This window comes from Scyliorhinus torazame, chromosome 10, assembly GCF_047496885.1.
Source record: "Scyliorhinus torazame isolate Kashiwa2021f chromosome 10, sScyTor2.1, whole genome shotgun sequence".
NCBI classification, from domain to species: domain Eukaryota; kingdom Metazoa; phylum Chordata; class Chondrichthyes; order Carcharhiniformes; family Scyliorhinidae; genus Scyliorhinus; species Scyliorhinus torazame.
This window is the reverse complement of record NC_092716.1, coordinates 250,704,288-250,716,727: the sequence shown is the minus strand read 5'-3', so window position 1 is coordinate 250,716,727 and position 12,440 is coordinate 250,704,288. Positions and strand designations below refer to the sequence as shown.

Here is a 12,440-nt window from a genome sequence, read left to right as displayed (position 1 = left end):
CTAAATGAATGGGAGCGGAGCCCCGTAACGAGTGCGTTTAGCCAGATGTTTCCCAACGCTCGCAGTGTCAGGAAACTCCGTGCTATTTACAGGCACTCTGGTTCTAATCAGTGCCTCAGCGGCGATACTCCCGCCAACGCTGCACTTCGTGCCGTTTCCTGAACTGAGGAGCACTGCTCAATGGAACTCGCCTGTGCTGGAGGAGATCGGGACACTATTTGTAAATGGTATTCCATTGTCGTGACCCACCTGACACAATCCCCGAACCGCCCCAAAGTCCCAATTCACCTGTAAGGGTATCCTTAGGCCCCACCGCTGCCAAGCAGGGCACCCCCGAGACCAATCACCATTGTGGGAGAGCTGCCAGCTTGGCATCTTGGCACTGCCAGGCTGGCATCCAAGGTGCCTGGGAGGTAGCAGCTGTGCCAGGTTGCCACCCTGCCCATAGGGCATGCACCTGGGGGCCTCTGTTCCCCGGGTGACCCCTACGAATGCCGGTCAGTATGGCCCCCTTTCCTGGGGTGTCCGAGGTGAATGGTTTAGATCCCAACGCCCCAGGTACACCAAGGGAATACATTTTAGAGTGAGACTAGCTGTCTCAGTCTGATATGCATAGTGGGCGGAATTCAAATCACGCCGATTCGCGAGATCATGTTAGATCTTGCCATGCTGCCTTTCGAGTGCAGCACAGCGGGTAGATCGCACCCCATGGGGCGGGATTCTCTGCCCCGCCCCTGCCACATTTCTGCCCCGACCGGCCGGCGGGATTCTCCGTTACGCCAGCCGGGGTCAATGGGGTTTCCCATTGTGGGGCAGCGCCATGCCGTCGGGGAACCCCCGGGCACTGGCCCTTGTATCTTATGCTCAGGGCACTTAAACAGAAAAACACTCAGTAAATCGGCAAGTGTACCAGTTTTAAACTAAAACCTGTGTGGTCAAACAAGGAGAGGGAAAACGCAGGGAAGCCATTCGATCCCTCCTCGCCTGATCATTACAGTGGCATTTATCGAGCAGGTCAATGTCATTGTACTCTGTATGCCTGTCTTTTTATTTGAGGTTAGTCCTTGTTTACATTCCATCTCACCATGTTTCTCAAATCTTCTTTCCAGAAACTCTTCCTTAACCATTTAAATCTATCTACACTATCTGCCTCAATAGCTTTGCCAATTGACTTATTCCATGAAAATTTCCCAAGTGTCCCTCTTATTCTGAACCTATATCAGTTTAATTTGCATTCTCTGTACAATCCCCATCACTTATAACAGCTATATTTAAAATGGACAGTCACATGGGCCAAAATATAGAAACCGCTGATCATTTGCATTAGTATCAGTTGTAACATCTTTCGCGCTCCACTCATTTTGGGCTGAAACAGTTTGATGATGCCTTATCGATAGGTCAGGCAACAATTCATAGAATCATAGAATTCCTACGGTGCAGAAGGAGGCCTTTTGGCCCATCGAGTCTTCACCAACCCTCTGAAATAGCATCCCATCCCACCTACTCCTATGTAAACCCACCAAACCTTTGGACACTAAGGGGCAATGTTTAGTATGGCCAATCCACCTAACCTGCACACCTTTGAACTATGGGAGGAAACCAGAGCACCCGGAGGAAACCCATGCAGACAAGGGGAGAATGTGCAAAAATCCACACAGTCTCCCAAGGCCAGAATTGACCCTGGGTCCCTAGCGCTGTGAGGCAGCAGTGCTAACCACTGTGCCAACGTGTCGCCCTGTTGATGTCAACAGTTTCATTGAGGTCTAACTAACTTCAGCTGCTTTATCAACGACATTTTTTCCATCATAAGATAAGAAGTGGGGATGTTCGCTGATGACTGCACAATGTTCAGCACCATTTGCGACTCCTCAGATACTGAAGCAGTGCATGTCCAAATACAGCAAGACCTGGGCATGATCCAGTCTTGGTCTGACAAGTGGCACGTAACATTCGTGCCGCACAAGTGCCAGGCAATGGCAATCTCCATCAAGGGAGAATCTAACTAATGCCCCTTGACTTTCAATGGCATTACCATCGTTCAATCCCCCACCATCAACTTCTTGGGTGGGTTTCCATTGACCAGGAACTGAACCGGACTAGTCGGGGCGGCACGATGGCACAATAATTAGCACTGCTGTCTCACAGGGTGACTTTCTGTGTGGAGTTTGCACGTTCTCCCTGTGTCTGCGTGGGTTTCCTCCCCTCCGGTTTGTTCCCACAGTCCAACGATATGCAGGTTAGGTGGGTTGGCCATGATAAGTTGCCCCTTAGTGTCGAAAAGGTTAAGTGGGTTACTGGGTTACAGGAATAAGGTGGAGGTGTGGGCTTAAGTAGGACGTTCTTTCCAAGGGCCAGTGCAGACCCGATGGGCCAAATGACCTCCTTCTGCACTGTAAATTCGATGAAATATGAATACTGCGGCTACAAGAGCAGTTCAGAGCCTGGGAATTCTGCAGCGAGTAACTCATCTCCTGACTTCCTGAACTCTGTCCTCCATCTCCAAGGCACAAGTCAGGAGTGTGATGGAATACTCACCCTCCCCTTGCCTGGATGAGTGCAGCTCCAACAACATTCAAGAAGCCATGGTCGATGATGTTTGCAGCTGACATTGAGCTATGTGGTGGGGAACATGAGTGGGTATGTGGAGAACTGCAGTGTAGTACCCGTGGACAGGGGAATGAACATCAGTAGACCAAAATCCCAATTTCTGGGCTGCCACTTTGAGCCTGAGGAAGAGTGTCAGGTTGGAGATGTAAAGAATCTGGGTGACGTCTTGGAGAAAGTGAATAGTTTTGCGGGCCCAGGGCCAGTGGGGGCAGAGGATGGGAAATTAAGCAACCGATTAGCTCAAGTTGGAGCAATGGGACAAAGTGCAGTGGAGTGTTATGTGAAAGAAAAATATCGCTGAAACTTCTACAAGCCAGTTGTGGCTCAGGCCTTGTTACATTGTACAATATCAAGAAGAGAAGAACAACTGGATACGAATGAGAAGTGGATGTTGGGATGAAGGTGTGGAGTAACAGGAAAGGAGAAGATCAGAAACTAGCACATCAGGGGATCAGTGAAGATTGTGGGATCAGCGAAACAAGTCGCTGACTAGAGATTGAAATGGCATGGTCGTCCCTAGCGGAGAGAGTGGGAGGAAAGGTGGTGAGGCAGGTGGATCGCCACGGAACAGCCGAGAAGGTGGAGAAGAGGAAGACATACCATGAGATGGAAGGATATGGTGGCGAGAACCTTAAACGCGACAAGATTGAAAGAGGAATGGGTGACTGACAGGAGGAGATAAAAAAGGGCGATCAATCAGCATTGTGGCGACCACAAGTAAAATGGGAGAATCCAATAGGAGAATTCCAATATATATAGCTCTTTAATGGCCATGAGACTGGACGTTTGATATACCAGAACCGCTGGTGTGAGTCCTGCGCATGCGCAGGGGGTTTCTTCTCCGCGCCGGCCATGGCGGAGCTTTACAGTGGCCAGCGCAGAGGGAAAGAGTGCCCCCACGGCACAGGCCTGCTCACAGATCGGTGGGCCCCGATCGCGGGCCAGGCCACCGTGCCCCCCCCCCCCAGGGCCAGGTACCCCAGCGCCCTCCCCCGAGGACTCCGCAGGCTGCCCGCAGAGCCAGGTCCCGCCGGTAAGAACCTTGTGTAATTTACGCCGGCGGGACTGGCCGAAAACAGGCGGCCGTTCGGCCCATCGCGGAGCGGAGAATCGCCGGGGGGGGCACGGTGGGCTGCCAACGGCCCCTGACCGGCGCGGCGCGATTCCCGCCCCCGCGAAAAGAACGGTGCCGGAGAATTCGACAGCTGGCGTCGGGGCGGGATTCACGCCGCCCCCCCCCCCCCCCCCCCCGGCGATTCTCCGACCCGGCGGGGGGTGGGTCAGAGAATCCCGGCCCTGCAGTGCAGAGGAGGCTGTTCAGCCCATCGGGTTAGCACTGAGCCTCCAAAAAAGCACGCTACCTATACCCACTGCCCCCTCCACCCTGCCCTATCCCTGTAATCCCACATAACCTGCACATCTTTGGACTCCAAGAGGCAATCTAACATGGCCAATCCACCTAACCTGCACATCGCTGGACTGTGAGAGGAAACCGGAGCACCCAGAGGAAACCCACGCACACACGGGGAGAACGTGCTGACTCCGCACAGACAGTGACCCAAGGCTGGAATTGAACCTGGGTCCCTGGCACTGTGAGGCAGCAGTGCTAACCACTGTGCCGCCCTTTTGGCAATTGTAAACACATAGCTGAATTGCCTTTCTATAAAGTTTTAACTTGCCCCCTGCTGATTAATTAATGGAGGCATTCAATATGCTTTTCCAAATTATTTTCCTTATAACATAAACTTTGTTATGATTCATCACTGTCAAATTCATTATTTTCTAATTACTTTGGTTCCAGTTCACCTGAGGTCCATGTCCTTCTGACTTTGCTTTTCACTTTGCTCCTTCTTTATTTCATCAACTCCAATGAGCCAATTTATGATCGCTTCATAAGGAGCTGCAAAGCGATCACATTTTAAACTGTTACAGCAAGTCCACCAAGCTTGCATTCCACGTGTAATGATGATTGATGACTGCTGGTCAAGTTTCGAGGAAATTACCTCAAAACGCAAACTCGGCTTTCCCAAGGTGACGAGACTGTAATATTTTCTTCCGCCTCATCATGCACAATAGGGCCGGCTGAATAGCCATCCAGCCACAGGCCCGTTTCACATCACCGACAGAGGAAACAGATCTCGTAGGTCTTCCAACTCTCTCTTGTCTCTCTGCAGTGGTGAGCTCCCATTGTAGGTTAAGCCACGTGCTGGCAACATGCAGGCTAGGGTCAGAGCTGGATGCTGTGGGGCGAGAGTTTGAAGGTGCCATTCCGTAAATGTTTAAGAAAAGGGTGACTTACACCAACCGTATTTAGGATGCCAATCATCGGAGAATGGAATTGGACATCAAGGTCCCATGACTGCCTCTCTGGTAAAGCATTCGTGGTGACAAGACCGTTGAGCTCTTCTGGAATGTCCAAGCAATGGGAAAGTAGTCCCTAAGCACAGCTCCTCAAATATCCCCTTTGATTGGGTCAACTTCACAGAGTGGTGTAAGTTACTGTGTCCCTTTTTGGCTCATATGTCAGTTGATACTGTTGTCACTCCTGTCTCCTTCAGGACTGTCCCCCCTCTCCTTAAAATTTGTCGTGTAGAGGGCAGCACGGTGGCACAGTGATTAGCCTCACGGCGCCGAGGTCCCAGGTTCGATCCTGGCTCTGGGTCACTGTCCGTGTGGAGTTTGCACATTCTCCCCGTGTTTGCTTGGGTTTCGTCCCCACAACCCAAAAGATGTGCAGGGTAGGTGGACTGGCCACGCTAAATTGCCCCTTAATTGGAAAAAATGAATTGGGTACTCCAAATTTGTTTTTTTTTAAATTTGTTGTGTTGGCGGTAACGTATTGGCATGGATAGAAGATTGGCTGGCTAACAGGAAATAGAGAGTTGGCGTAAATGGGTATTTTTCTGGTTGGCAGGATGTAACGAGTGCCACAGGGATCAACCCTGGTGCCTCAACCTTTTACAATTTATATGAATGGTCAGATGAAGGGACCAAAGGTCCTGTTGCAAAACTTACTGATGGCACAAATGTAGGTAGGGAGGTAAATTGTGAAGAGGACAGAAAGAGACTACAAATTAAGGGGCTGGTTTAGCACAGTAGGCTAAATAGCTGGCTTGTAATGCAGAACAATGCCAGCAGCGTGGGTTCAATTCCCGTACCAGCCTCCCCGAACAGGCGCTGGAATGTGGCGATTAGGGGCTTTTCACAGTAACTTCATTGATGCCTACTTGTGACAATAAGCGATTATCATTATTATTATTAATATGGACAGATTAAGTGAGTGGGAAAAGATCTAGACATAGGAGAGCAATGTGGATAAATGTAAAATTCTCCATTTTGGCAGGAAGAATATAAGAGCATATTATCTAAATAGTGAGATTGCAGAGGTCTGAGACTCCGAATGCTCTGGGTGTCTGAATGCATGAATCACAATAGGCCGGAGTGCAGGTACAGCAAGTACAGGAAAGGTAATATAATATTATCGTTTACTGTGAGGGGGATTGATTGCGTAAGTAGGGAGGTTATGCTTCAGTTGCAGTACTGCGACCACATCTGAATATTTATGTACCATATCGGATCACTTATTTCAGGTGAGAGACAAGTGCATTCAGGGACTAATACCAGCAATGGGTGGGTTGTCGTATGAGGAATGATTGGCCTGGTTAGAATTGCGTCTGCTGAAGTTCAGAAGAGTGAAGAGGTGACCATTAAGATGCTGAGGGATCTTGACAGGGTGGATGTGGAGAGGATGTTTCCTCTTATGGGGGAATTTAGAACTTGAAGGCACTGTTCAATAATAAGGGGTCGCTCGGTTAAGACAGAGGTGAGGCAGAATTGTATTCTCTCAGAGGTTCATGAGTCCCGGGAACTCTCCTCCTCATGAGGCAATGGAAGCAGAATCCTTGAATATTTTTAAGGAAGAGATGGATAGACTCTTGATGAACAAGAGGGTGAAAGGTTTTTGGGGTTAGGCAGGAATGTGGGGTTAAGGTTAGGACACTTGTTCTAGAATCAGATCATCCATGATCTAATTGGATGACAGATCAAGCTCGAGGGGCCGAGTGGCCTACTTCTGCTCCCAATTCATATGTTCATATGTATGTAAATCTCTTGAATCTCCCATTCTTGCAAGCTACCTCCACCTTTCCAATCTCCTTTTCCTCTCCTAAGTTCTTAAATGTGCTGCTTCCTCCCGAATCAGTTCCCATCTTTCCCAGAAATCAATGCTTGAATCCCACCAATTGCAGCCACATAACCAAACAGCTCTTGTCAAATTCATACGTGACATTGACAGTGATAACCATCCCTCTTTGTTCTTCTCAACCTGTCTGCAAACTTTGACACAGTTGTGGCTGCACCATCCGTCTCCACTGCATCCCCACCCCTGCCAGCCAGTTGGGTGGGAATGCATTCGCCTGGTTCCAACCTTACCTATCACGTCTTGGCTGAGAATCACCTGCAAATGGATTCTCTTCCCACTGCCACACCATTTCCTCTGGTATCTCCCAAAGATCCTTCCTGGTTTTCACTGCATGCTGTTCCATGGTGACATCATCAACCAGCACGGGCCTGAATTTTCAGCAGGGTTCTGCGTCTCAGCCAAAATGGCTCCGGGGCCTTGTTTCTGGAATTACAGCCCATTATCCTCGGACCCAGCCAAGCTCCATTCCCTGCCTTCTGACTCTGTGCCTCTCCGCCTGCAGCGGTTTGAGGCTGTACCAGGCTGCTTGCAACCTGGTAATATCGCCTCAGCTCACCTGCCGCTTACACCCTGATCCATGCCATTGTTAACTCCAGACTTCATCCTTCGAATGCGCCCCGGGACAATCTCCCATATTCTACCCTCTGTAAACTCAAAGTCATCTGACACTGTGTCCGAACTCACATCAACTCCTGATTACCCATCAACCTGTCTCTTCTCATTGATGTGCAGTGGTTCCTGTTGTGTATTCATGGTATTTCGCGTGTTTCCTCACTCGCAGCCTTGCAGGACCTCTTTAAGAGATTGATCGTCACCAGCCCTTTCCACAGGCAAACAGCAGTGGAACATAGCAGCCTGTCATGTTAACGTCTCCTAGTAGAGCTATTTGTTTGTTTGAAACTCTGCAGACTTCGTTTTACCTCCCAGTTCCCAGTCATAAGCAACGCATCAATTTTAAAATTCTCATCCGTGTTTTCAAATCCTTCCATGACTCCCTTTCTCTGAAAGCTCCTCCTACCCTTCAACTTTCCAAGACATCGGGACTTCTTTAACTCTGGTCTGATGACCTTTCCCAATTGGTACCTGTGCCTTCAGCCGCCTGGAGCCTCAGCTCTGGAAATGCTGACCCCATACCTCCCTGCTTCTCTACCTCTCTGTCCTCTGTTGAAACTCTACATGTTTGACCAAGCTATTGACCGTCTCCTTATGTGCCTTGGTGTCATGTTTTGTTTGACCATACTCCTATGAAACCTTACGAGCTCTTGTTACTTTACAGACACTATATAAACATGAGTTGTTGTTGGTGTAGGCGTGACTGCATTCAGCTATCTTCTGGTGCGGTAGCTCAACTTTCCTCATCCTGTCGACCTCTTGGGGCGAGGGAAATTCCCGCTGCAATGCCCATTCGATGGGGAGGGGGGGGTGGAGTTGTTACCAGTCAGAGAAAAGATGTCTTGACTGCTTCATGAGAAATAAGCAAAGTCAAGGGCTGTATTAAACTGCCAGGCAACCATGGAAGTAGTAGGCCTGTTAATTAATCCGGGTGTGGCAAAGAAACAGGGCCTGAAAACACAGGTGGCAATAAATCATAATGTGCAGTTTTGCAAAGCCCCGGAAAGGCCTCGTCCCCACTGTGCGCCTTCCATGTTTTGAAGGTGCAGACCAGTGGCATTACCGTGTAGGTATGCATTAGAGAAAAATGCAGGGCTGGGCAACTTCCCTTTCAGGATGTCAAATTCCAACATACAACAAGACACACAGCCTGGAGCAATGACAGCATTCTGCATCACAGGCCCTACTTGTCTAAGGAATCCCAAGCTGGTGGTTGACAGTTCACATCATGACCTCTGCTCCTGCATCCTGTTTACCTGTGATATTGACCCTTACAGAGTTTTATCTATTTAACGGGACTTATCCTTTGTTGACAAGATCATGTTCTGTTCTGTTCAGTGACATGGCTATGACCACACTGCTTTGAATACCGCTCTCACTTCCCTTCATAGTTCCCAATATGCCACCCTACACACCCTAACTGTTTCCTAAATTCTCAGCTTGTTGAAATTGGGACCCCCCCCCCCCCCTCGCCCCATTCTTACTCGCTCTGGTTTGAAACCTTTCGGATATTCCGACCTGTTTCAGCTTTTCCTTGCCCAGCGAATCTCCAACCATCTTAAATCCAGACTTGCTCCCAACTAACGTCCGGCCGCACATTTGCTCCATTTTGCCCAAACTGCCAGGCATGATCAACATTCGGCTCATTGTCCTTCAGCTGAGTAAACCTTTGTCCAAATCTTTGGCATTTGGTGCTGTCCCCTGAGGTACCCTCCTGACAATCCTGCTGGAGGTTTGAGCACCCACTGTTTCCTGTCACTAAGTTGATTTGCTTTAATATACATACTCTCATGCAGATGTTGAATTGGGATCTGATATTTATATTAGTTCTTCTGTGTTGACGTATATCAGGAGTTCCCACACAAACCCAAATGTTGCTGCATGCCTTCCTGTTGCAAAATGATGGATCTCTTGCAAAGTGCCTGATGGGAAGTGTGCAGATGTAATGTTGTATGGCATTGCAGGGGCTTGAGGACATTTTTCTGACTCTATTACATTCTACATCTTAACATGACACCTTACGATTTCTTTTATTTTAATTTTCCAGCAGGGAGATCTGCGAAGCCAATGACATTGTCATGTGCCCAATGTGTGAACGCAACTGCCGTTACTGGAATTTGAGTGACAGCTGTGTCTTCGCCAAGGTAACTTAATTTCTATTGAAAATTTCCACTTGCTATGAAACTATTTCTCTGAGATAATATTTAAAACGCTTCCTTTGTGTAGAATGGAGCTATTTCAAATGGCATTTATTCCCAAAGGCTCAGATTTTGTTAGACAAGGACATTAAAGGTGATGGGACCAAAATGGGTAGGTAGGATTAAAATCCAGATTAGCCATGTCCAGATTGAATAGCAGAATATGCCCCAGGGCTTGTTTGACCGATTCCTGCTTCTATGTTTTGTCAATTGCAAAGTCTATATGAAATTGTAATCTACATGTTGTTTGACTTTATTCTTCAATTGTTATTACCGTAAGACCATAAGACACCCGGAGGAAACCCACGCAGACACGGGGAGAACGTGCAGACTCCGCACAGACAGTGACCCAGCGGGGAATCGAACCTGGGACCCTGGCGCTGTGAAGCCACAGTGCTATCCACTTATTAACACTGCAATGACGTCACTGTGAAAATCCCCTAGTCGCCACACTCCGACATCTGTTCGGGTACACTGAGGGAGAATTCAGAATGTCTAAACAGCAATTTTGTAAAATAATTTATCCTAGTGGTCATACGGCAGCCATTTTTAAATTCCGGTCTAAGTTGCATCCAGAACAGACGCCATCTCTGATTGAACGGGAACAGGAGAACATAACCCAAATTCCCCGGAACAGTTGTTTTGCACCTTCATTCAAAGATCCAATTATAGACAGTTACGTAGAATTATACAGAACACAAAGCACAAAAACTGGACATTCGTCTGAACTGATCTTGCTGAAGTTTATGCTTCACACAACTGAAAGCGTCTTCTCCATGTGCACCCCGTCAAAACCCTTGCTAACTCCAAAGACCTCTATTAGCTCACCCCTCTGCCTTCTTTTATATACAGAATGCATCCTGTTACACCTTCCCTAGCAGTCATTACCCCTCAGTGCTTGGCGCCATGCTTCTGAAGGCTAACCTTGTCTGTGTAAATAGACTCAAAGATACGATGATAATTAAACATTGGGAAACAGTTAAAGAGCCAATTCGACATGATCAAAAAAAAATACACACCCTTAAATAACATAAAACTCAGCAAAAAAGATCCATCTGTGACTTACTAAAAAAGTTAAGGATAGTATTCGATGAACAGAATATGCTTATAATGTTGTGATGAATGATCATTGGTGATTGGGGACATACTTTTCGAAGAAGAACCAGATAATTCCATCTTTAGAACCTGCAACATCACTTGATAAGATTATGTCTGACCTGATTGTGGTCTCAAGTCCACTTTCGTATCTGCCCCTTGATTCACGATCAATTGAACAAAGACTGGAGTTGGATACAACTGAGGCTTTATTGCTCTAAGATGCGTGGCCTCCCACAGCAGCTGGTGAAATGGCTGCTGAATGGAGGACATGCATATTTATACTCCGCCTACTGGGCGGAGCCAGCAGGCAGGGACTACCGGCGAACTTGTAGTACAGGTCCTACCTTACATCACCTAATAAAGGTGTAACAGTGGTTTACCACATTCACCCCCTGTTAAAATTGAGTCTGGCAGGGGTGGTGGAGAACTGTATACAGCAATGAATCTATATTTACAGTATTTGAGCAGAAAAAAAAATGTATTTTTCAGTCCGGCGGACCAGTTAGAGGTTTAACCGGTCCCGTGCCTTGATGTTCCGCTGGGAGCGACGTAGTGGTGGCAACGATGCCGATGCTGGCCCGATGTTCGGTGACTTGGGGAGTGTGCCGAAATCCTCTTCATCCTCGGGCGTGGACAGGGGAAGGACAGATGGTCCTGGTGGGGTTAATGCTGGGAGCGCCGGGGGAGGGGAGGGTGGTACCGGGCTGGGGGTGTGTGTTGTATGTGGAACCTGCTGGTGCCAGGTCCCTGAGGGAGACAGTATCCTGGCGGCCGTCGGGGTATGCCACGTAGGCATACTGGGGGTTTGCATGGAGCAATTGAACCCTCTCCACCAACGGGTCCGCCTTGTGGAATCGGACGTGCCTACGGAGCAGGACGGGTCCTGGAGCTGCGAGCCAAGTCGGGAGCAACACCCCGGATGTGGACTTCCTGGGGAAGGCAAAAATACGTTCATGGGGTGTGTTGTCAGTGGCGGTGCACAGCAGTGACCGAATGGAGTGGAATGCATCAGGAAGGACCTCCTGCCAGCGAGAGGCTGGGAGGTTCCTGGACCGTAGGGCCAGTTGGACGGCCCTCCATACCGTCCCGTTCTCCCTCTCTACCTGCCCGTTTCCACGGGGGTTATAGCTGGTCGTCCTGCTGGAAGCGATACTCCTGCTGAGCAGGAACTGATGCAGCTCATCGCTCATGAATGAGGATCCCCTGTCACTGTGGATGTAGGCGGGGAAACCGAACAGAGCGAAGATAGTGTTTAGGGCTTTGATGATGGTGGCAGACGTCATATCGGGGCATGGGATGGCGAAGGGAAATCTGGAGTACTCAACGACCACACTGAGAATCTACGTGTTTCGGCCGGTGGAGGGGAGGGGCCCTTTGAAATCCACGCTGAGGCGTTCAAAGGGGCGGGAGGCCTTCACCAGGCACGCACGGTCATACCGGTAGAAGTGCGGCTTGCACTGTGCACAGACCTGGCAGTCCCTGGTGATTGTTCGTACTTCCTCGACGGACTAGGGAAGATTGCGAGCCTTGACAAAATGGTACAACCATGTGACTCCCGGGTGACAAAGGCTGTCGTGCAGGGCCCGGAGTTGGTCTACTTGTGCGCTGGCACATGTACCTCGGGATAGGGCGTCTGGGGACTCGTTGAGTTTGCCGGGGTGATACAAAATCTCGTAATTATCGGTGGAGAGCTCGATCCTCCACCGCAAGCTTTTATTGTTTTT

The 12,440-nt window shown here is 49.0% G+C and overlaps 1 protein-coding gene across 1 annotated transcript in view; it reads left to right on the top strand.

The window, feature by feature from the left end:
- The window catches only part of ano3 (anoctamin 3), a 661,351-nt gene that overhangs the window by 455,690 nt on the left and 193,221 nt on the right, over nucleotides 1-12,440 (top strand). The window contains exon 14 of the mRNA XM_072466663.1: nucleotides 9,468-9,564. Coding sequence (XP_072322764.1) covers nucleotides 9,468-9,564 — 97 coding nt within the window. The remainder of the gene's footprint in view (nucleotides 1-9,467; nucleotides 9,565-12,440) is intronic.